The sequence below is a fragment of the Cherax quadricarinatus genome, chromosome 38 (assembly GCF_038502225.1).
Source record: "Cherax quadricarinatus isolate ZL_2023a chromosome 38, ASM3850222v1, whole genome shotgun sequence".
NCBI classification, from domain to species: Eukaryota; Metazoa; Arthropoda; class Malacostraca; order Decapoda; family Parastacidae; genus Cherax; species Cherax quadricarinatus.
Window position 1 is genome coordinate 23,381,100 of NC_091329.1, and position 25,639 is coordinate 23,406,738.

The 25,639-nt window shown below is 37.7% G+C and overlaps 2 protein-coding genes across 3 annotated transcripts in view; one reads left to right on the forward strand and one right to left on the reverse strand.

The window, feature by feature from the left end:
• The window catches only part of LOC128692828 (neprilysin-1-like), a 134,522-nt gene extending 120,125 nt beyond the window's left edge, over positions 1-14,397 (forward strand). For both annotated transcript variants that reach the window (XM_070092175.1, XM_070092176.1), the window contains 2 exons: positions 8,843-8,916; positions 9,117-14,397. In XM_070092175.1, the coding sequence (XP_069948276.1) occupies positions 8,843-8,916; positions 9,117-9,222 (180 nt within the window). In that variant the 3' untranslated portion in view covers positions 9,223-14,397. The remainder of the gene's footprint in view (positions 1-8,842; positions 8,917-9,116) is intronic.
• Positions 14,398-20,766: 6,369 nt separating this feature from the next.
• The window catches only part of LOC128692821 (probable acyl-CoA dehydrogenase 6), a gene marked incomplete in the record, with an annotated part of 187,703 nt that continues 182,830 nt past the window's right edge, over positions 20,767-25,639 (reverse strand). Inside the window, 1 exon segment of the mRNA XM_070092177.1 lies at positions 20,767-22,201. Within this exon segment, the coding sequence (XP_069948278.1) occupies positions 22,070-22,201 (132 nt within the window).

Genomic DNA, 25,639 nt, shown 5'->3' on the forward strand with positions numbered 1-25,639 from the left:
TGAGGATAGTGAGGCTCAGGTTAGGGTATGTAGAAGAGAGGGAGAATACTTCCCGGTAAAAGTAGGTTTTAGACAGGGATGTGTAATATCACCATGGTTGTTTAATATATTTATAGATGGGGTTGTAAAAGAAGTAAATGCTAGGGTGTTCGGGAGAGGGGTGGGATTAAATTATGGGGAATCAAATTCAAAATGGGAACTGACACAGTTACTTTTTGCTGATGATACTGTGCTTATGGGAGATTCTAAAGAAAAATTGCAAAGGTTAGTGGATGAGTTTGAGAATGTGTGTAAAGGTAGAAAGTTGAAGTGAACATAGAAAAGAGTAAGGTGATGAGGGTATCAAATGATTTAGATAAAGAAAAATTGGATATCAAATTGGGGAGGAGGAGTATGGAAGAAGTGAATGTTTTCAGATACTTGGGAGTTGACGTGTCGGCGGATGGGTTTATGAAGGATGAGGTTAATCATAGAATTGATGAGGGAAAAAAGGTGAGTGGTGCGTTGAGGTATATGTGGAGTCAAAAAAGTTATCTATGGAGGCAAAGAAGGGAATGTATGAAAGTATAGTAGTACCAACACTCTTATATGGATGTGGAAATGCAGCAGTTGGAGGCAGTGGAGATGTCCTGTCTAAGGGCAATGTGTGGTGTAAATATTATGCAGAAAATTCGGAGTGTGGAAATTAGGAGAAGGTGTGGAGTTAATAAAAGTATTAGTCAGAGGGCTGAAGAGGGTTAGTGGATGAGTTTGAGAATGTGTGTAAAGGTAGAAAGTTGAAGTGAACATAGAAAAGAGTAAGGTGATGAGGGTATCAAATGATTTAGATTAAGAAAAATTGGATATCAAATTGGGGAGGAGGAGTATGGAAGAAGTGAATGTTTTCAGATACTTGGGAGTTGACGTGTCGGCGGATGGGTTTATGAAGGATGAGGTTAATCATAGAATTGATGAGGGAAAAAAGGTGAGTGGTGCGTTGAGGTATATGTGGAGTCAAAAAAGTTATCTATGGAGGCAAAGAAGGGAATGTATGAAAGTATAGTAGTACCAACACTCTTATATGGATGTGCAGCTTGGGTGGTAAATGCAGCAGCGAGGAGACAGTGGAGATGTCCTGTCTAAGGGCAATGTGTGGTGTAAATATTATGCAGAAAATTCGGAGTGTGGAAATTAGGAGAAGGTGTGGAGTTAATAAAAGTATTAGTCAGAGGGCTGAAGAGGGTTTGTTGAGGTGGTTTGGTCATTTAGAGAGAATGGATCAAAGTAGAATTCAATTCAAGTTTATTCTCTATAAGGTTCACAATGTGGGGTTTACAGGTTTTGGGTATTGTGTGGTTTACATGTTATAAAATACTAATTACAGAGGCTGCCACAAGGACACCTAGCATGGCTAGGCATTTCAAGTAGACTTAGATAAATTTTTAACATTAAATCCTTACAGATTATGGTATTAAGGCTAAGTGACTACATTTATTTATTTATTTATTTATTAACAATTTGAGCACACATACAGAGGTACAAAAAAATACAGATAAGAGCAGCATGCCAAAGCCACTTATACTATGCATAGCATTACGGGCTGGCTTAAAATTAACTTAAGATTAACTAAGCAATGATGAAATCAGTGATAAAACATTAATGTAAACAGATTACTATAAAGCACAAGTGAGTATTACAAAGACAGGTCATTTGGTTGCATGCATTGTTGTACATTCGGTAGAATGGAGTATTCTGTTAGGTAGTGTATTTAAAAAATAATAAAGTTAGATTGGGTTTTAGGTTTAACATTTATGTGATATAATTGTGAGAAACATTTAAGATATACAATTTATAAGGTTCAGTTATTCAGTATTTATTTGGTTTTGGGTGAGTAAGTGATCTTTGAGAAGAGACTTGAATTTATAAACAGGTAGTGTTTCTTTTATATTTACAGGTAATGAGTTTAGCAATGTGAATGCTTTTGTTTTGGCACAATACAAAGTGTCTATATTGGAGTATCATAGGCAAACTTATGACTAGTTAGGATTTATTATTTTAAGATTAAGATTAGTATTTCTGGGTTTATAGTCAGTGGGTGAGTGAGTGTGATTGTGAACCACCAGGTGGTTATCATGTAGTTAGTTGTTGGGATGGATCAGGGAGATGTTTTCTAACTGTAGTTTTGAAAGTGATGAATGTGTCTGCAGTTCTAGTGTTTTCAGGTAGGGTGTTCCAGATTTTAGGTCCTTTGAAATACATGTACATTGAATTTTTGTAAAGGTTTAGTCGAACACGGGGAATGTCATAGATGTTTGTGTCTACTGTTATGCCTGTGGCTCCTGTCACAACTATCAAGAAAGCATTTTAGGTCAAGGTTAATATTGGAATTTAAGGTCCTGTAGATATAGATTGCATGGTAGTAAGTGTGGATGTTCTGAACAGGGAGTAAGTTTAGATCTATGAAGAGTGGGGAGGTGTGTTGCCAGGGATGGGATTTAGTGATTATGTATTCTTACTGTGGTTTTTTGTTGGGTTATTATTGGCTTTAAGTGTGTTGCTGCAGTTGAACCCCAAGCACAGATAGCATAGGTGAGGTATGGATATATAAGTGAATGGTATAGTGTGAGAAGGGCAGTTTGCGGCACATAGTATCGTATCTTGGAGAGGACATTGAGAGCGTATAAATCTGTAGGGGAAGGAAGGCGGGGTAGGGGTCGTCCTCGAAAAGGTTGGAGGGAGGGGGTAAAAGTGTTGTGGGCAAGGGGTTTAGACTTATAGCAAGCGTGCGTAAGTGTGTTAGATAGGAGTGAATGGAGACAAATGCTATTTGGGACCTGACGAGCTGTTGGAGTGTGAGCAGGGCAATATTTAGTGGAGGGATTCAGGGAAACCAGTTATTTTATATAACTGGACTTGAGTCCTGGAAATGGAAAGTACAATGCCTGCACTCTAAAGGAGGGGTTCGGGATATTGGCAGTTTGGAGGGGTATATTGTGTATTTTTATACGTATATACTTCTAAACTGTTGTATTCTGGGCACCTCTGCAAAAACAGTGATTATGTGTGAGTGAGGTGAAAGAGTTGAATGATGAAAGTATTTTCTTTTTGGGGATTTTCTTTCTTTTTGGGTCACTGTGCCTCAGTGGGAGACGGCCAACTTGTTGAAAAAAAAAATAATATATATATATATATATATATATATATATATATATATATATATATATATATATATATATATATATATATATATATATACGTACATACATACATACATATACATACGTATATATATGAGAGAGAGAGACACTCCCAGTGTATACACATTGAGAAATACACTTGTACTCTAAGAAAACCTTTGTAATTCAAGGTTAACCTAAAATCATGGTTTAGAACTAAGTATGAAGCTCTTGATTTAATGAACTTCAGATGTATATGGAAAAAAAATTGCTCTCAGCTGATATGTAAAACAACAACAGTCTGCTGGTTACAATAATAAGATAATGAAATTTAGTGCTAAACCCAAAAGGGTTTTACAGCACTGTGCTAAAGCAATATGTGGATGTTAGGAGAGAGGCAAGGGCAGGAGTGTGCATGGATAAGGGTTAATTGGGGCTAGGGAAGAGTGCAAGAATAAACTCTGAATTGGTGCAGTTAATTTTTGTTAAATAGTCAGTAAGTGTATAAAGGTGAGACTTTTAGCAAGGTCAGTTAGAGTAAATGTGTTGGGGCAGTGGAGACTTCAGAAGTGAATTCTGTGTACTCGCTGACAGACAGAAATTTATTACAATATGCTAAACTGACAGTGAAGCCTGACAGTCCTCACAGAGCAGTGCCAAGCATTTATCTATAAGGTGTCTTGATTGAATCACATGTGGTCGATATGTAAGCAGAAGAGTGCAGGCTCTAAAACATGACATATAGATGAAAACAAACAGGAAGCACGTATGTCTCTTACTCAGCAGACAAAGGATCAAGCCTCCACCTCGTCTTGCACTGAATGTTCCACGTTGGTTTAGCGTTTTGCATGAATTATTATATATACATGTACAGTGGACCCTCGACCAGCGATATTAATCCGTTCCTGAGAGTTCATCGTTAATCGAAATTATCGTTAGTTGAGTTAATTTTCCCCATAAGAAATAATGGAAATCAAATTAATCCGTTACTGACACCCAAAAGTATTGAAAAAAAAAATTTTACCACATGAAATATTAATTTTAATACACACAAACTGAAGAAGACATGCACAGTTACATGACACTTACCTTTATTGAAGATCTGGTGATGATTGATGGGATGGGAGGAGGGGAGAGTGTTGATGATGTTAGTGTTTAGAAGGGGGATCCCCTTCCATTAGGACTTGAGGTGGCAAGTCCTTTTTCGGGGTTACTTCCCTTCTTCTTTTAATGCCACTAGGACCAGCTTGAGTCACTGGACCTCTGTCGCACAACGTATCTGTCCATAGAGGCCTGTACCTCCCGTTCCTTTATGACATTCCTAAAGTGTTTCACAACATTGTCAGTGTCACAATTAAACACTTGTTCAGGTTTCAATTCTTCACTGTCTATGTACTCCTTGAATTCCTGCACATATTTTTCAGCTGCTTTTTGGTCCAAACTGGCAGCCTCACCATGCCTTATCACACCAAGTATGCCACTACGATTCTTAAATTTCTCAAACCAACCTTTGCTGGCCTTAAATTCACTCACATCACCACTAGTTGCTGGCATTTTTCTAATTAAATCCTCATGCAACTTCCTAGCCTTTTCACATATGATCGCTTGAGAGATGCTATCTCCTGCTATCTGTTTTTTGTTTATCCACACCAATAACAGTCTCTCAACATCTTCTATCACTTGCGATCTCAGTTTCGAAAACATAGTTGCACCTTTAGCAAGAACAGCTTCCTTGATTGCCATTTTCTTGGCCGCAATAGTAGCGATGGTTGATTGGGGTTTTGTGTACAACCTGGCCAGCTCGGAGACACGCACTCCACTTTCATGCTTAGCAATGATCTCTTTCTTCATATCCATAGTAATTATCACCCTTTTTACTGTAGGGTTGGCACTAGAAGCTTTCTTGGGGCCCATGGTCACTTATTTTGCAGGTGCAATCACTAAAAAGGCTGTGATAATATGAAATGTTCTGATTATATGATTGGAAGCGACTGCAGTGGCTGGCTGGCTTGTAAACACTGGCCAGAAGTGGACGCGTCTCAGACGGAACGAATAGTGTTGGTCGAGTTTTTTAGCGCTAGTCGAGGCAAAATTTTTGCGTTAAAATATATCGCTGGTCGGATTTATCGTTAATCGATGCCATCGTTGGTCGAGGGTCCACTGTATACAGTGGAACCTCGGTTTTTTAATTTAATTCATTCCAGATGTTGATTTGACAACCAAAATTGATGACATCCAAAGCAATTTTTCCCATAAAGAATAATGTAAATAGAATTAATCCGTTCCAGACCCCAGATGACAATATAATAATATACAGTATTAATAATATACCAAGTACTACATAAAACAATGTATAAAATTATACAGCCCGGTGGCCTGGTGGCTAAAGCTCCCGCTTCACACACGGAGGGCCCGGGTTCGATTCCCGGCGGGTGGAAACATTTCGACACGTTTCCTTACACCTGTTGTCCTGTTCACCTAGCAGCAAATAGGTACCTGGGTGTTAGTCGACTGGTGTGGGTCGCATCCTGGGGGACAAGATTAAGGACCCCAATGGAAATAAGTTACAGTCCTCGATGACGCACTGACTTTCTTGGGTTATCCTGGGTGGCTAATCCTCCGGGGTTAAAAATCCGAACGAAATCTTATCTTATCTTATCTTATCTAACTGTAAAAATGAATACTAAATGAAAATTTAACTGAAATACTGTACAGAAAATGAAAATTTAACTGCCCCTTACCTGTCAGAGGAGAGCTAATGACATACTGGAAGCAAGAGGTGGAGTAGAGGAGGAAGGAAAGTCACCTATTAATATGTCAGTCAACTGTCTTTCTGGTGTTGTTTCTCTTATTTGTCTCTTTATTTATTTATTTATTTATTTATTTATTTATTTATTCTGGCTCACTGGTTCTTTGTCTCACTAAAAACCAGTCCAGAGAGGTTTGTTTCCGGCTCTTTTTTAACACTTGTCTAAATTGAGACATTACACTGTCATTGTACATGTTAGAGAGATGGATGGCCACTGCTTTGTCTGGATGGTATTTTTCAGCAGAATACCAGTGCACATTCTATAAGCATGTGACCTGAGCAGCTTTGTCTCATTCCATACATGTGAAACCTTGTCCATAGACAATCAAGAGAACTTACGAAAACCAGGACTTTTTGCTCGAACGCCTTATTCAATAGCCGAATTATTCAACAAGTAATACAATCAACAACTGAGGTTCGAAGGTATTATCAAACATAACCATGGTAGGGAGAAGATGGTTTGGCAGAAAATTTATTGAAGACCAACCAAAACCGCTGTTGTTGCCAGTAGTTACGAAGTTGTCATGAGATCACTGAAAAAATCCAAGGATGAAATACCCCTAGTTGGAACTGGGAGGTCATGAACAGCTGACCAAACAACTGAGACTGCCTGTTCGTTACCCCGAACATCAGTGTGTCCATTGACTCAGCAGTAAACGACATCTTTGAGTTTACTAGAAATGTGGCAAAACCAGAGGTGTATACAAAGGATGAGGGGAGTCAAATTTCTGAATAGCTTGTAACACACTGTAAGTGAAATGACTGAATGACAAGATGGATATTGACACATTGTGTATGATGAACATAAAAACAGCATTCAGCTCAGATGTGACAACACTGGCCAAGTCTAGTAAGTGACCTTGGATGATTCCATCAGGAAAAAGCTAATGCATATCCAACACCATCAGACTTAGAACCAATGGTGTACACAATAATAGCATGAGAATGAGAATGGAAGTCATCAAGAAAGAGTGAGCAAGCAAGTAAGTTTTTGCACATGGAAGTGGGGAAGAGCAAACACGAATTGTTGGGACTTCCCAAGGAAGGAGAGAAAAGATCCTGGGTAGACATAAAGAGGATGCAAATTTAGGGAAACCAATAGAGAAAAGGAACATATAAATAGGGGTGATGATTAAACAAAGAAGCTCTACTAACATCTGTTACCATCCTGTATATGGAAGGATCAAGCAGGTCGCAAGATGGACAAAATTACTAGTAGAGACAACTGGCATCACGCCTCTCTTGCCAAGATGGGATATCTGCCTCTGTATGTAGGCTCTCAGCTGGGAAATAATAAAACACCATGAGACAGGCTGGAAGATGGATTGTTATGGTCAGCTGATCGCAGACCAGGAATTCAGCCAGTGACCTACAATATTTGGCTGGGTGGCCAAAGTGCCAGCAATTTCTGCAGTGAGGCATAGGGAGTAATTCCCATATTATAACTGCTGTTCTGATATGTAGCTCAAGGCTGAAAACTCTTGGCAGTTAAAGGTGAGTTTAGCAATATTGCATGGACAAAGCCTCTGACCTTGGGCAGGAAGGACATAAATTCCACTCTGATAATTAGAGCTTAAGTTGCTCCTGAATATCTGGGCCACTTACCATTATAGATTGCAATATGCAGGATGACAGTGCCAGCTAGAATTGAGAGAAAAATGTAAGTGTATTGTGATAGGTGCCATCAATAGTGTCACTGGCTCAAAAAAAAAAAATCATCCAGGAGAGTCCTTGGAATACAATTTGCAGGGGAAGAGGTTTCTGAATACTTTGTTTCTAGGAGTTGGAGCAAGGAGTTTCAGTATCATCATCATCAATTACAGGTCAAACTCGTCCAAACAAAAATTACACTTGTCATGACATCGGAGAAGTTTGGATCATAGTCAAAGTTTCGCGAAGTTCAGAGATATCAAAAGGGTCAGCCGAAACTCTTGGACTCAAGTCAGGTAATGAGGTCTTGCCTAAAAGTGGGACCGGGTTCAAAGGAAGGTCCATGGTCATGCTTGGGTTGGTTAAGGGTTCCACTGGGGCAAGGAGAGGCCCAGGAGGAGGCAGAATATGGATATGACTATGGATATGGTTGTTAAAAAAAAAAGTGGGGAAGGGAAAGGGGCAGCTCTGAGAAGATTGAGTGACCATCTATCCCCCCCTCCGCTTCCAAGAATATCCTCTGAGTGGCAGGTATCTATTAAGTTTAGACTGCCCATAATGCCAAAGCATGATAGTGGCTCTCTTTGCACTACAAATCTTTGTAGTGTTAATTCTGCATGAAAACTGCTCTCTACCCTACCCTTCATTCCTGTAGACCAAAACCCCAACATGGCACCACTGCATCGACTGAGCCAAGTTCATCTGAAAGAGATGGATGGTTGCCACCTCCTAGTAGCAACAGGCTGCCTCCAGTGATACATCACCTAAGGACACACGAGGCTGCCCACCGGGACCCTGGAGGACAGTCTAGCACATCCCTGGATGATCAAATTCCCAGGGCAAACACCAAGGTCCTCAGTGGAATGGGACAGCCAACGATTTCTCTTCCTTCAACCTAAGAGCTGTAATTAACAAGGAAAATACCCCCAAGTGCCAAATGGAGAGGAGGGGAGAAGGGTAGCTAGATTCGATCCAAGGAAGGAGACGAGGCCTAATTCCTTGGATCAAGAGCCCCTATGCCGGTATAGTGACGAATAAGATCCAATACTCTTGCCCTTATCTTCCACAGTTGCCACTGCCAGCCACACACTTCCTCTTATTACTTGATTAAATCAAGGTTTACTAATGCTTTAAGTACTTACATATGTAGTACAATTATTTTGTTCAGTCTGTTTAGCAGAAAGCAGTTAAATATTATATAACTAAATGGGTAATTGTATGTGAACAGAACCACTGCAGCAGAAGCAGTCAGATCGACATGCTGACAGCTATGGAAAATGAGCATCTTCCCAACAAACTGAGGTAATATATTTTTTCTTACTTTGCAAACAAATTTTGTTTTATGTTAAAATGTTTGATAATACAGTACCTTTAAATGAAGCAAGCACTCTGTAGTGAGCAGCTTTTCCTCTGTCATCCCTTTCAATAAAATAATTAGCTGATTTAAAAATCTTAGAGTACTTGCCATAAAGCATTTAACAACTCTCATTATATTTTTTCAGGGTAAATTTAATCTTAAGAAATGAGCCACTCTTTGCCAAAGCCTTTAACTGTCCAGTTGGGTCTCTGATGCATCCTTATGAGCAGTGCCCCTACATCCTTGGATAAACTACCATCCTTACAGTGATTCAACACCAATTGATAAACTATCCTTACAGTGCTTCTATGCCAGTGAATAAACTATCTTCACAAACACCGCCACAATGCTGTTGGATAAACCATCATCCTCACAGTGGATTTACATCCTTGGATAAACTATTGTTCTTATGAAAACTACTTCTATATCCATGGATAATCTTATTATTTTATGAATAATATCTGAACTTCCTTGGATAAATCATCATCCTCATGAACACTCATTACATTCTTGGATAAATTACCTACATTGAAGATAGTGTCTCTACTTCCTTGGATAAACTTATCATTACAAGATGTCTATGGTGATGCATCTTGAAATTTATTAATTTCTTCCATGCCAATTTTACCAAACTCAGAACTATAGAGTAACCGACTTGTTGCAGTTAGCTGCATTTTTATGTTAAGGAAATGTTTTATTGTGCCAGACTCTGTATGATCCCTACAGATTTAACTTTTCCCCCCTGAATGTAATCTTAGCTAAATATACTTTAGTTGCAGCATGATCCTAGAAAGGTATCCCCACATTCCACATACTCGGCCTCTTCTACCTCATTGTACGTAAAAAAAGGAATAGTGCAGAGTGGTGACAAAATTCTAATGCAACAAAATGTAAAAACATGCATTCATATATTTATGCATGTACACGTATATGTATGTCAGTACTTATAAACACTTGTGCATGTATGTATGTATGTACATATATGTGCATTTGCATATGTATGCATGAATGAATGTACACTTGTAAACTATATGCATGTATATGTACATTCCTGTATGTGGCTGCAGGGGTTGAATCACAGCTCCTGGCATGTGTCATGTATTTTCTTTTGTTAATGTATGAATGTACACCTGTGTCTGTATATATATATACATGAACGCATGGCAGGAGAGTCCTAAAACTTGTAGGCCATTGTGGTAACCACTAGTCCATGCCAATCTAATAAGATTCATCCACAAGTTATATTTCTGTACACCCTAGGAATGTTAGCAATGGATCCCTGCAGTGGCCAAATGCAGGTTTTTGCAAATGAATCCTACACCAGCATGACTGTTGTGTGCTCTAGCTCGAGTCCCTTCAAAAGCAAAAGCTGCCTTCATGGCTCACAGTCATAATAACATGATTACAAACAAATAAGGAAATGGGTGGGGCTGGAACCCATGGCTGGCGAGTCTTAAAACTCATGTTATTACAGTTTTGTTGGTCATGATGGCAGCTTTGAGGGGACGAGCTAGAGCACACCACAAGCTGATGGAGGATTCATTTGGAAAAACCTGCATTTGGTCAGTGGGGGCCCATGCTAACATTCCTATGGTGTATAGAAATATACCTAGATTCCATCATGATGCTTCAATTAAAAACTTAATAGATGCCATCAAGCACATAAATTGAAAAAGAAAGCTAGAGTAGAAAGCTTCCTCACTATTAAAAAACACTACAATATACACTGCCACAAAAATCCTCAACAACCCATGGTTCACAAAAGGCTTGCTCATATTGATAAAAACCGTGATAATGAAAAGAGGTGCAGGCTAGGACTTCTTTACAAGGAAATAATAGTAATAATAATAATATACATATACTTGTAGTAAATAATTATAAGGGTCGCCCTGCCTCGGTGGGAGACGGCAGACTTGTTGAAAAAAAAAAAAAAAAAATATGTATAAGGTATACAGGCCTAGCTGACATCAGTGACATACTACTATATAGAAAGCCACTTGTTATGCTGAGCATTTCAGGCAAATTAGGTCAATGTGCCAGAATGCGACCCACACCAGTCGACTAACACCCAAGTACCCATTTTACTGATTGGGAACATAGACGACCGGTGTAAGGAAACATGCCCAATGTTTCTACCCTGGTTGGGAATCGAGCCCAGACCCTCACCGTGTGAAGCGAGAGCTTTAGCCACCAGAGCCTCTCACAAGAATATAGTATCCAAGCAAAATTACTATTCTAGTAGATTCAACAACTCTATATGATATAAATAAAAATAATCCTCTCCCTCAGCTAATGACACTGAATAAGCTGAGCAATTTCTTCTCTACAGTAAGAACTAATATTGCAAACAATATACCAGAGGCCTATACAAAAATTGAAGGTTATCTGAACAATGATTACTGAAACCTTCTACTCAGCTCCCACTGACTTATTAAATAAACAATTTGAGCTAGGTCAGCAACACTTATTAAATAAAAGTCTGAGCTAGTAATACAGCAACAATTATTAAATAAACAATTTGAGCTAGTAGTAGAGCAACAATTATTAAATAAACAATTTGAGCTAGTAGTACCCACCATTATCTTAAAAAAAGCTGCACTAAGTATTAACTCCAATCATTTCATTACTTTTCATCAAATCACTTTAGGTTCACATCTTTACAGACTGTCTTGAGAGCCATGATAACATTCATCCACAAAGATGGCAGTCAAACTGGTCTTAACAATCACAGATCAATATCTAATTGACCAATACATACTATCAAAAATATTTGAGAAAGTGATTCATATGCAGGTGTATCCATACTTAATCAATGTTCTTATTCCTTGCCAATTTAGATTCAGGCTCAACAATACCTGGTAGCACTAATGATGCAATCATAAAAAATGCTTGACACAATTTACATAGCACTTCACAGAAATGAATATCATATTAGGTACTTTACTGATCTCCATAAGGCTTTTGATAGAGTTGACCCCAATATTCCATGGGGTGAGTGCTGAACCCCCAGGGATCATACAGTGTCCAGCAGAATGGGAGGAAATCAGGTTCAATCCAAGAATTCCTTCGATCAGGAGTATTGTAGTGGTGTGGGAGTGTTGCAGTGGTATGGGAGTGTTGCAGTGGTGTGGGAGTGTTGCAGTTGTGTGGGAGTGTTGTAGTGGTGTGGGAGTGTTTCAGTGGTGTGGGAGTGTTGCAGTGGTTTGGGAATGAGTAGTTGTAAGGATGAGGGAGTGAGTTGGAATGTGAGGGACAATAAATTATAAGAATGTGAGAATCAAAATATATTAATATCTTGCAAATAGGTTTACCACTTTTTTGATAAGATGCAGTATTTGAAATGTTTGACTCTGGCTTATCTGTTAAATGTGTATAACTTTCACAGATAAAGCAAACAACTACAGTACAAGTTTATTTTTTACAGTACAGTACATGCCAAGAGCATGTAGTACATGCACAATGTTTCTCCTGAATACAATGTTTCTCCTGAATACAAGGTTTCTTCTGAATACAATGTTTCTCCTGAATACAATGTTATAGTCTACCAGAGAAATAGGAGGTACATGACATCCTGTAATTCATGTCAGGTGCAGTAGCAATAACTCTACAAATTTTTGTTCTCAGTACAAGCAGCTGCGAGCACACATTTTAAAATTATAGCTAAAGCTATACATAGTATATAGAATTAAATGATTAAACTATTTTCTAAAGCTAAAAAACAAAACGTGTTTTCCTTTACTTCATATGAAACCATCATAATCTCCAACTTTCAATTCTGGTCAGTCCTGCCATAGCCAAAATAAATAATTGTACTTATTGAGAAGTTAAAAATTACAAAGGCCAAAACATCATATAAACTAAATATAGATTGTTAGCCCTTATTACACTGTAAAATTACATTATCTGAATACAGTACTAGCAATAGCCATTCTTCCAGTGACAAAACAGTCTAATTCCATTGGCTTCCTGACTAGCCAATGGAATGCATGCGTGTGTCCATGCTCCAGTGGGAGCCAATAAATATTCTCATCTTAGAGGCAGCAGCACTGCTTGCTCTAACTCTTTCCCAAAAAATTAATTCTTTGAAGTTAATTTACACAAAACTTACGTTTGGTACTGTTGCATTCCGCATTTTCAGTGCTTCATCGTTTATATATTTTTAATGCTTAAATTTTCTTGCAAATTTTCTAAATTTTCATCACTGTGCACCCCTAGGGATCTGGGGATCCCAATTTGGAAACTGCTGTACTAGGATGAGAAAGTTCTCCATAGAGAATTTGAATCTTCTGTAATTCCATTGTTGAACATAGTCATGATGAGTTAAGTTGCACAATGATCATATCAGGTGGCAACAGGACACATGTGCAATACTAAGGAAGTTTAATATCTTTAGATTTCACCCACCAGGTCACTATCAATCCAACATAGAGATCATGAACAGAGAATAATAGACAGTGGAGCAGACAGGTGTGGTGGGGAGTGAGGGAACTATGACATAGGGCAGGTGTAGTGGGGAGTGAGGGAACTATAACACAGACCAGGTGTAGTGGGGAGTGAGGGAACTATGACATAGGGCAGGTGTAGTGGGGAGTGAGGGAACTACAACACAGGTTGCTGTCACCTGACAAGTGTCCCTATGGTTCAAGATTATTCTTAATGTTGCACATGTGTCTTATTTATACACTTCTCTGTGTTAAACAATATCTTCTCAAATAGTGTTAACATTGTCAAGTCTAGTACAATTCACATTTTGTCTAATTTTCTATGCTTTACTGTTATCACAGTCATTATAAATTACACTAATATTTTTTTATTTTGTTCATAAAAATGTATGTTTTAAGTCAACTCACTGTAAAATATGAATGTTTTTTCTGATCCTCGTATAAAATTATTATCCTTGTTAATAATAATAGATAAACAATAATAATATAGGTAGTAGGTTGGTAGACAGCATCCGCCCAGGGAGGTACTACCGTCCTGCCAAGTAAGTGTAAAATGAAAGCCTGTAATTGTTTTACATGATGGCAGCATTGCTGGTATCTTTCTTCTTTCAAATAAACATACAAGATTTCATGTATGTCTTCCTACTTCTAATTACACTTAGATCACACTACACATGTATGTACAAGCACATACTATATACACACCCCTCTGGGTTTTCTTTTTATTTTCTTACTAGTTCTTGTTCTTGTTTATTTCCACTTATCTCCATGGGGAAGTGGAACAGAATTCTTCCTCCATAAGCCATGTGTGTTGTAAGAGGCAATTAAAATGCTGGGAGCAAGGGGCTAGTAACCCCTTCTCCTGTATAAATTACTAAAGTTAAAAAGAGAAACTTTTGTTTTTCTTTATGGGCCACCCTGCCTCGGTGGGATACAGCTGGTTTGTTGAAAGAAGAAGAAATAATAATAATATTTTTTTTATTATTCACCCTTGTCTACCCTTGTACGTATTAGGTAAAGATCTGCTGGAAATATTATTTGTAATAATGGCTTTCCAAAACATTACACCATGCCTTCATACTACATGCATACTGCATGGAAAAACACATTATTTATATTACATTACAGTACTTACATTATGGACTTTTCCAACAAATTTGCAATTCCCCTCAAATTCTTATAAAATTTAATACGTAAATTGACTGAGAAGTAAATACAACCTCTCCTCACTTAACGACAGAGTTCTGTTCCTAAGATGACGTCATTAAACGAATTCGTTGCTAAGTGAGGATCATACTATAAAGGTAGTGTCAACCGTCTTTGATATTGTTTTAATGTCACCTTTGCACCATTTATAACATTTCTGGTATATTTTTAAATGTTTATATAGTAGTGTACTGCACATTGAAATACACCTACCATCCGACTTACGACCTGCTCGACTTACGACCACTTGACTTACGACCATGTTTTTTATGCCAAATTTCTGGGAAATAAACAACTATTTGTGTTGTACACAGTGTTTATCCTAAACCTTACAGTATAAAATACAGTACTAACAGCATAAAAAGTAAAGTAAAACATGAAATACCAAAATAAAACAATAAAATAAAGTCATTACAAAAATGTTTTGTTGACATTCAGTAGTAAAGTTCGACTTACGACCGGTTTCTCGGAACCGAACTCGGTCGTAAGTCGGATGGTAGGTGTAATCAGAATAGAGGAAATCAGCTCTAATATACATTATTTAGGTATAAATATTGGTCAGACAGCCCGTTGTAAGTCTGAGGCATTGGTAAATGAGTACGTCGCTAAGTGAGGAGAGGCTGTATTTATTAAATGATCTGATTCCTTAAAATCTAAGTATTCCTTGACTCCAAGCTTTATTTCAGGGAAGGGTTAGAATAATTGCTTTAATATTCATCCTGTTATCCTGGTTATGCTATTAATTCTTAAGATTAAGAATAAAATTCTTCATTACCAATCAGTGCATTACAAAATACTGTAGTATATAATAACTTCCAACAGGCGTGCGTGAGCGTGTTCGATAGGAGTGAATGGAGACGAATGGTATTTGGGACCTGACAATCTGTTGGAGTTTGAGCAGGGTAATATTTAGTGAAGGGATTCAGGGAAATCGGTTATTTTTATATAGCCGGACTTGAGTTATGGAAATGGGAAGTACAATGCCTGCACTCTAAAGGAGGGGTTCGGGATATTGACAGTTTGGAGGGATATGTTGTGTATCTTTATACATATATGCTTCTAAGCTGTTGTGTTCTGAACACCTCTGCAAAAACAATGATTATGTGTGAGTGAGGTGAAAGAGTTGAATGATGATGAAAGTATTTTCTTTTTGGGGATTTTCTTTCTTTTTGGGTCACCCTGCCTCGGTGGGAGATGGCCGACTTGTTAAAAAAAAAAATAATAATAATAATCAGAAAGTCCATAAGATTCACAGTATTTCAAGCACTTTTCTGAATCTAACAGTGTTGGTGGGACAATTTGTGCATTACAACTACAGGAGTGCCCAAGTTCTATGGCAATAAGCAAAAATTGCAGGCAGGTGGAAAAAAAAAATTTTTTCAATATCAACAGCATCTAAAATGCCTGATAATGTATTTACACTATCACTATCTTTTTGGTTTTTTCTTTTTTTTTCAGTCACCCTGCCTTGATGGGAAACGGCCAAGGTGTTAAAACAAAAAAATATTAGGTGCTCAATACAGCTAGGCATAAAAAAAAGAGATACAAGAGTAAAATAAATGCACAGTACATTCAATACTTACCTTAAAATATGCTGCTCGTCACCCTTCCCTTACATAATGGTTGTATGGAAAAGCCGAAAAAGCATAGAACACCAAAAATAGGGTGCTGAATATGCAGGACCCTCCTGTATATGCGTTATGGTGGGTGTGTCCCCAGTACTACCATACTTCACAGGATAAAGAGTAGACTTGTTTCATCACTGCATCATCAGCAAACAGCATCCACAGTATTACAGAAGATACTTTATTCCCTTTGCATTAACCCATGCAAAGGGCCTAGTTTCTGTACCTTAAAGCCTTTAAGAAGCAAAACAGCTGCAGCTCAATTCAACTCTCCCAGAAGTTCAGGAGCTTGACAGCAACATCTTCACATAGCCTTGAAGCTGTAGCTTAACATCCTCATAATGCCAAGGAATTATAGATCAATACCCATAAGAGGCAAAGGAGCTGTAAATCAACGCTCAAGAGGCCCAGGTGAACCCTAACTCGAGTTACACCTGTAATACGAAGCAAATCATGTGAAGCTAGGATGGCAATGTTCAAAGAATTTTGTATTCTATTATATGATTAGAGTGACAATTTTTTTCAGTATTTAGATAAAGGTGAGGAAGTTTTTATTGCATTTATGGATTTAGAAAAGGCATATGATAGAGTGGATAGAGGAGCAATGTGGCAGATGTTGCAAGTTTATGGAATAGGTGGTAAGTTACTAAATGCTGTAAAGAGCTTTTATGAGGATAGTGAGGCTCAGGTTAGGGTGTGTAGAAGAGAGGGAGAATACTTCCCGGTAAAAGTAGGTCTTAGACAGGGATGTGTAATGTCACCATGGTTGTTTAATATATTTATAGATGGGGTTGTAAAAGAAGTAAATGCTAGGGTGTTCGGGAGAGGGGTGGGATTAAATTATGGGGAATCAAATTCAAATTGGGAATTGACACAGTTACTTTTTGTTGATGATACTGTGCTTATGGGAGATTCTAAAGAAAAATTGCAAAGGTTAGTGGATGAGTTTGAGAATGTGTGTAAAGGTAGAAAGTTGAAAGTGAACATAGAAAAGAGTAAGGTGATGAGGGTATCAAATGATTTAGATAAAGAAAAATTGGATATCAAATTGGGGAGGAGGAGTATGGAAGAAGTGAATGTTTTCAGATACTTGGGAGTTGACGTGTCGGCGGATGGATTTATGAAGGATGAGGTTAATCATAGAATTGATGAGGGAAAAAAGGTGAGTGGTGCGTTGAGGTATATGTGGAGTCAAAAAACGTTATCTATGGAGGCAAAGAAGGGAATGTATGAAAGTATAGTAGTACCAACACTCTTATATGGATGTGAAGCTTGGGTGGCAAATGCAGCAGCGAGGAGACGGTTGGAGGCAGTGGAGATGTCCTGTCTAAGGGCAATGTGTGGTGTAAATATTATGCAGAAAATTCGGAGTGTTGAAATTAGGAGAAGGTGTGGAGTTAATAAAAGCATTAGTCAGAGGGCAGAAGAGGGGTTGTTGAGGTGGTTTGGTCATTTAGAGAGAATGGATCAAAGTAGAATGACATGGAAAGCATATAAATCTATAGGGGAAGGAAAGAGGGGTAGGGGTTGTCCTCGAAAGGGTTGGAAAGAGGGGGTAAAGGAGGTTTTGTGGGTGAGGGGCTTGGACTTCCAGCAAGCGTGCATGAGCGTGTTAGATAGGAGTGAATGGAGACGAATGATACTTGGGACCTGACGATCTGTTGGAGTGTGAGCAGGGTAATATTTAGTGAAGGGATTCAGGGAAACCGGTTATTTTCATATAGTCGGACTTGAGTCCTGGAAATGGGAAGTACAATGCCTGCACTTTAAAGGAGTGGTTTGGGATATTGGCAGTTTGGAGGGATATGTTGTGTATCTTTATACGTATATGCTTCTAAGCTGTTGTATTCTGAGCACCTCTGCAAAAGTAGTGATAATGTGTGAGTGTGGTGAAAGTGTTGAATGATGATGAAAGTATTTTCTTTTTGGGGATTTTCTTTCTTTTTTGGGTCATCCTGCCTCGGTGGGAGACGACCGACTTGTTGAAAAAAAAAAAAAAAAAAAAAATAGGTCTTGCTCTTATACCGTGGTAACCAATACACGACAGAACAGAACAGAGGACTCACAGGTAAGGACCCACTAGGGGCGAGAGGCAAGTGGGGACAGGGCAAAGAATAGTCGATGAGAGGAATGTCTTGAGTCGAAGAGAGAAGAGTCAGGACTAGACCCACGTACATTGATTTTCATGAAACTCATGGCAGTTATTCTCCTGTGCAAGAAAATGTGCTAGAACATAACATTTTAAAAATTTATGATTAAAAGTCTGAATAAGCTTAATTTTTCCAGTTTAATAAAACTGGCAAAATGGGACTTAAATTGCCCATCAGTAAGGCAAACATTCCTATGAGAAAAATACACTTGCACTGAAAGTTTGAAATCAATCAAAAGGAGCATTCTCCAGTTATACAATTGGTAAATTTGCATCTACACAAGCTAATATTATAAGGATCTTGCCTTCTGGTTAGATGTACTGCATTAGCACTGAAAATTTAAAGCCATTCAGAAGAGGCAATCTTCAGTTATCCCATGTAAACCAATAAAATGTTATCTTTAAAACTAGCAAAACTGTCACCTACATTTCCCAGTTACAATCTAATCAAAAGAGGCATTCTTAAGTTATTGAGCAGAAACTATAGAGGAAGAATTTTTTTTAATATAACTAAGTATTCCCTTATGGGGGATATCTAATAAAAGTAGAAATACATTATATGTTCAGTTCTCATATGTAGCTCCTCTACAGAGTGCAATTTTTCATATATAAAATTATAAAAGTCCATTAAAATTTTGTATGTACTTTTTTACACTGCTCAACAAAGAACTAACCTTTGAAGACACAGTTATGTCTCTCCAGGTATAATTTTGTTAATCACTGTCAACCATTATTTACAAATTCTCGCTTGCAATTCTAAATAACTCTTATCAGTAGTTATTTAGAAATGCAAGCGAGAATGTGTAAATAATGGTTGACAGTGATTAACAAAATTATACCTGGAGAGACATAATTGTGGCTTCAAAGGTTAGTTCTTTGTTGAGCAGTGTAAAAAAGTACATACAAAATTTTAATGGATTTTTATAATTTTATATATAAAAATAGTGTTATCCATATATAGTGAGAGCTGATTAAAAATACTGGGAGGATAACACTTGGTCTTTTTGGCTTTAATGGCCCTATATCACTCTCTTATTTACCCCTATCTCACCTATGGAATTTGTGCATGGGGCTCAACAACAATTAACCATCTCGGACCACTAATTACCCAACAAAAGGCTGCAGTCAGAATGATAACAAATTCCCACTACAGACAGCACACTCCAATATTCAAAACACTAAACCTACTCACCACACAAAACATCCATACTTATTACTGCACCTATTACATACATAAAACACTTAACTTGGATATAAACCCTCCCCTCAAACATCTCCTTGCCAACCTCAACAGAACACATGACCATAACACAAGGCACAGATCACTCTTTGATGTTCCTCGTGTCCATCTCACACTATGCAAAAACTCAATGCACATAAAAGGCCCTAAAATCTGGAATTCATTACCTGTAAATATAAAAGAAACACTACCTGTTTATAAATTCAAGTCTCTTCTCAAAGATCACTTACTCACCCAAAACTAAATAAGTACTGAATAACTGAACCTTATAAATTGTATATCTTAAATGTTTCTCACAATTATATCACATAAATGTTAAACCCAAGACCCAATCTAACTTTGTTATTTTTTAAATACACTACCTAACAGAATACTCCATTCGACTGAATGTACAGCAATGCATGCAACCATATGACCTGTCTTTGTAATACTCATTTGTGCTTTATTGTTATCCGTTTACAATAATGTTTTATCACTGATTACATCATTGCTTAGTTAATCTTAAGTTAATTTTAAGCCAGCCCGTAATGCTATGCATACAAGTGGCTTTGGCATGCTGCTCTTACCTGTATTTTTTTGTATCTCTGTATGTATGCTCAAATTACTAAATAAATAAATAAATAAATTAATTAATGCATCATTAAATGAATGCAAGCCAATGAGTACTGTCCATTATCACATCTCAAGTTGACTCTGCCCCCTTGAGGAACAACATTTGTATTGTGTCTCTTGGCGTAGCTATGGTGTTCACAAAACATAATTAATATATGACAACAACAAGCTACTTTTTAAAAATGTTACCCAATGTAAATTATTACATTATAAATAAAGAAGTATGTGACATAATAGTTCATATATGTATGTATTAATCTAGTCAATATTTTAATGATAGGAAAACCTGTTTTTTATGGGAACACACTTTTTCCTGGCTGGAAGCACACTAATGCAATGGTTATTTTCTATATTCAGGTTAATTTCAAGTGTTGATGTTTGGCTAATAACAGAGAACTGTTTTACAACAAAGACATCACAAAATGCATTAGAACATGGAAAATGTCAATTTTTCAACACTATTTTTCTTTTAAGAAAAGCATCCTCTACGAAGACTGAGAACTGAATGTGCAATGAAAATATTTTAAACTTGCACACATTATTTATTTTAAAATACATATAATTATGGAAAAGCCAAATAAACTCTGATGTATAAAAATAACAATGTTGAATATTATAAGATATAATTACATTAATATTTTTGCTATATACTTCTTGAAGGTTACTTAAAAAAATTAACATAAGTATCATGAAAAATTATTTAGATATACCCAATAAATGTTTCCACTACTTGGTGAAAGTGTTGAATGATGATGAAAATATTTTCTTTTTGGGGATTTTCTTTCTTTTTGGGTCACCCTGCCTCGGTGGGAGACGGCCAACTTGTTAAAAAAAAAAAAATCTATTTTCCTAATTTAGTGAGTGTGGTGGTACTTATATTACAGTAACAATGTATAAAAGTACTCTGATTTTAAAACCAAGACTAACTAGCAAACTGTCCATACAAATACGTACTTTTTCAAGTAAAATGTAATGGCGTGTTTGATACAAACATCATTACTTACAGTATGTAAGATGAGGTATAAATCAGTCATTCTGAATAGATTTAGTATTTGTCATCAGGAATAGGAATATTCTGATAAGACTTTTAGTTTTTGTGACCAAATATAATGTCAGTCTGACTAGACTTGCCATATTAGAAGAGATTTACCAAAAACATTACCAGCTAGATATGAATATACCTAAAGATCACTCTAGCATATAATACAAGTGAGACTTGAGGACAGTGATTACTGCAGTAACCGACAATTATGGCTCATTAGAATGACCTAATCTTAAAAGACATATAACAAACTGATATTGGATGTTTTCAGCAAGGTGTTTTCAAATAGCACATGTGAAAAAAAGTTAAAATACTGACAGAGTATATAGGAGTGAAAGAAAGATGTAGGATTTACAAGTGCCCATGAGATCATTCAGCACTTTTTTTTTTTCAACAAGTTGGCCGTCTCCCACCGAGGCAGGGTGACCCAAAAAGAAAGAAAATTCCCAAAAAGAAAATACTTTCATCATCATTCAACACTTTCACCTTACTCATACATAATAACTGTCTTTGCAGAGGTACCCAGATACAACAGTTTAGAAGCATATATAAAGATATATAACATATCCACCATACACACATGGCTCAAATGCCTTATAACAATGTACAAAAATGCAGCCATTCAGTAAGTACTTAAACTCAATTTTACTCAGTTACTGGCATAATAATTTTGTGAAGCTTTTGCTTCACAAAAAAAATAATAATTCAGTTTATTCCAAGACACATATTAGCTTTGACTAAATGCTGCTGCTGTACAGCTGTGGTGGTGTGAGGGGGTGTGTTTACTCTTTGCTACTCTTTGAAGGATGAGGAAGCATTCCCATAAGTTTACAAATAATACTGAGCATAACTTCATCTGCACCTCCTCCAATGGAGAACAACCGCAAATCTCGATACAGGCGACTCACCAGAACCTGAACAAAGTAGCATTTTTAAGAATTCATGCATAAAACAAATTCTCAAAATATTAACCCTTCATAACATTAACAAAAACAATTATCAAATGATATTTAGTAGTTAGTTTCTTCCTGTAATTATAGTGTGGAAAGTACAGGAGACCCTCATATTATACAACCTCGTGTTCCTCTTTTTTTCTTACCAACTATTTCATAAAGTACAACCAAAAATTTAAGAAATGATGAAAACTTTACAAAGCAAAGCATGAAATATTGGTCCAGCATGCCAAAGATTTTCAAAGCACTAAATTATACATAAAATTTGGGTACTATGCACTGTAAAAAATCCTTGTGATTACAAAACAATGTTATTTTCATCACGGCATATTGTATCTGGACATAACCATAGTACCAAAGAGGAATACTAGTGATTCTGGAGATGCCAAGAAGAAGCAGTATAAATCAATGATGGATAAGACAATTTCAGAGAGGAACTGTAGTCGACAGGCTTCTTCAGTCAACACACAGGAATGTACAATATGCAAATTTATACAAGCACAATTGAGTGAGTGTTCAGGTCAGCAAGGTCACTGTATAAGGTGATCTCACTGCAGGAGGCCTACTGGTCCTTCTCATGATCTCATAAGAAAAATTGACAAAACACAACAGATGGCTGAAAGCTGCACCAATCCAAACACAAAATATAATCCCACAGAATAAGGAGCTTTTAGTTTAGCCAAACCTGTAGCACAAGTCATCTTACATAAACAGGTGCTGGTAGACTTGCAGTGTTTCCATCTCACAATTTACCCACAGTGACATCAATGACTTGACCACTCACCTGATTACACTTGTATGAATTTGTTTGTTGTATATTCCTGTGAATTGACTGAAGAAGCTTGCCTACAGGCAATACGTATCTCAGTAACGCTTCTCTCTGCAGTTGTCTTTTTTCTGCCATTCGATGACTTTGTGCTGTTTGTTCCCATCAAGTGTGAATCAATCACATGTTGAAAAAATATAAGTTATGATTAGAAGTACTGCATGTGCTCTAGAAACTGCTTGTGAGTTTAGTGAATGAACCAACCATCCATACAATTAGAAGCAATGAAAAATGCTAAGAGTTTGACCAGTAAGTAGTACTATAGAACTGTGACCTGCACAAAAGAATACCAAGGTCTCTACAAGGCACAAAAGTACAGTGGACCCTCGACTTTCATGATTAATCCATTCCAGAGAGTCTGCTGAAAGTCGAAATTCATGAATGGCAAAACCATTTTTCCCATAAGAAATAATGGAAATCCAATTAATCAGTTCCAGACACCCAAAAATATAATTTTTTTTTTTAATTAAATAAAGATTTACATACAGAAAATGATGAGAAATCATGTACATACATATACAAAATAATAATAACATTACACTTACCTTTATTGAAGACTTCTGGGTGGATGGAAGATGGGAGGAGGGGAGAGGAAGAAGGTACACTATTGTTTGGAAGGGGAATCCCCTTCCATAAAGACTTTAGGTACCAAGTCATTTTCCGGGGTTACCTCCCTTCTTTGTTTTTTAATGGCACTGGGACCAGCTTGAGAGTCACTGAACTCCTGTCGCACAAAATATCTGTCCAGAAAGCTCTGTTTCTGGTGTCTTTTAAGATTTCCCAAAAATGGGACACAACATTGTCATTGTACATGTTGCAAACACGGCCTGCAACAGCTTTGTCAGGGTGAAGTTTATCCATTAATGTTTGCACTTCAGTCCACTTTGCACAAATGTCCTTAATCTTTGAAGAAGGCACCTTCCTCCCTCTCTCTTCCTCCTTCTCTGAAGCAATTTCCTGAGTTGTGGTCTGTTGCTGTTGCAGATGGAGCTCTTGCAGCTCTGTAATGGTTAGAGCTCCTCATCGTGGTCCTCCACCAACTCTTCCACATCCTCGAAACTCACATCCAACCCTATGGAATTCCCCAATGCCACAATACTTTTCACAACTGGCATAGGCTCCTCAGAGTCAGCTCCAAACCCTTCAAAATCCCTCTCTTGTACACAGTGTGGCCACAATTTTCTCCAAGCAGAGTTCAAAGTCCTGCAAGTCACTCCCTCCCAAGCCTTACCTATAAGGTTTATGCAGTGGAGGATATTGAAGTGATCTTTCCAGAACTTTCTTAGGGTCAATTCAGTGTCTGAGGTCACTTCAAAGCACTTTTGAAACACTGCTTTGGTGCACAGTTTTTTGAAGTTTGAAATGACCTGCTGATCCATGGGCTGGAGGAGAGGAGTGGTATTAAGGGGCAAGAACTTCACCGTGATGAAATGAAACTCCTGCACCATTTGCTCTTCCAAGTCTGAGGGATGAGCAGAAGCATTGTCCAGTACCAGGAGGCACTTGAGTTCCAATTTATTTTCCAGGAGGTATTTCTTCACACTGGGGCCAAACACTTCATTAAACCAATCAAGGAAAATCCCTCGTGACCCATGCCTTACTGTTTGCCTTCCACATCACACACGGTTTACTCTTGGCGACACTGTTTTTCTCGAACACTCTGGGATTTTCAGAGTGATACACCAGTAAAGGCTTTACTTTGCAATCCTCACTAGCATTACTACAGAACATGAGAGTTAACCTGTCTTTCATAGGCTTGTGTCCTGGCAGTGTTGTTTCCTCCTGCGTGATGTAGGTCCTCTTTGGCAATTTCTTCCAAAACAGGCCTGTTTCGTCACAACTGAACACTTGTCGGGGTTTGAATTGTTCAAACCATACCCCCGGCCGGGATTGAACCCGCAGTCATAGAGTCTCAAAACTCCAGCCCGTCGCGTTAGCCACTAGACCAGCTAGCCACAATTGTTCAGTCTCTATGTACCCCTTGAATTCCTCAACATATTTTTCAGCCACTTTTTTGTCAGAACTGTCAGCCTCGCCATGCCTTACCACAGTGTGTATGCCACTATGCTTCTTAAATCTCTCAAACCAGCCTTTGCTGGCCTTAAAATCACAAATATCAGCACTTGTTGCAGGCATTTTCTTTACGAGATTGTCATGCAACTGCCTTGCCTTTTCACAAATTATTGACTGCCTAACACTATCTCCTGCTAACTGTTTTTGGGTAATCCACACTAACAATAACCTCTCCACTTCTTCAAGGATTTGTGACCTCTTTTTTGTCATCATATCTACCCATTTTGTAACAACAGCTTCCTTGATTTGCTTTCCATTCACCATGGTCGAAGTCATGGTTGAATGATGTCTGCCATTTATCCTGGCAAGCTCTGCAACACGCACTCCACTTTCATATTTTTCAATGATTTCTTTCTTGAATTCAATCATGTTTCTCACTTTCTTTACCAAAGGGCTGGCACTAGCTTTCTTTGGGCCTATGGTGACTTATTTAGCAGTTGCGAGCACAAAAAATAATGGATTACAGTGGACCCTCGCCTAACGAATGCATCACATAATGT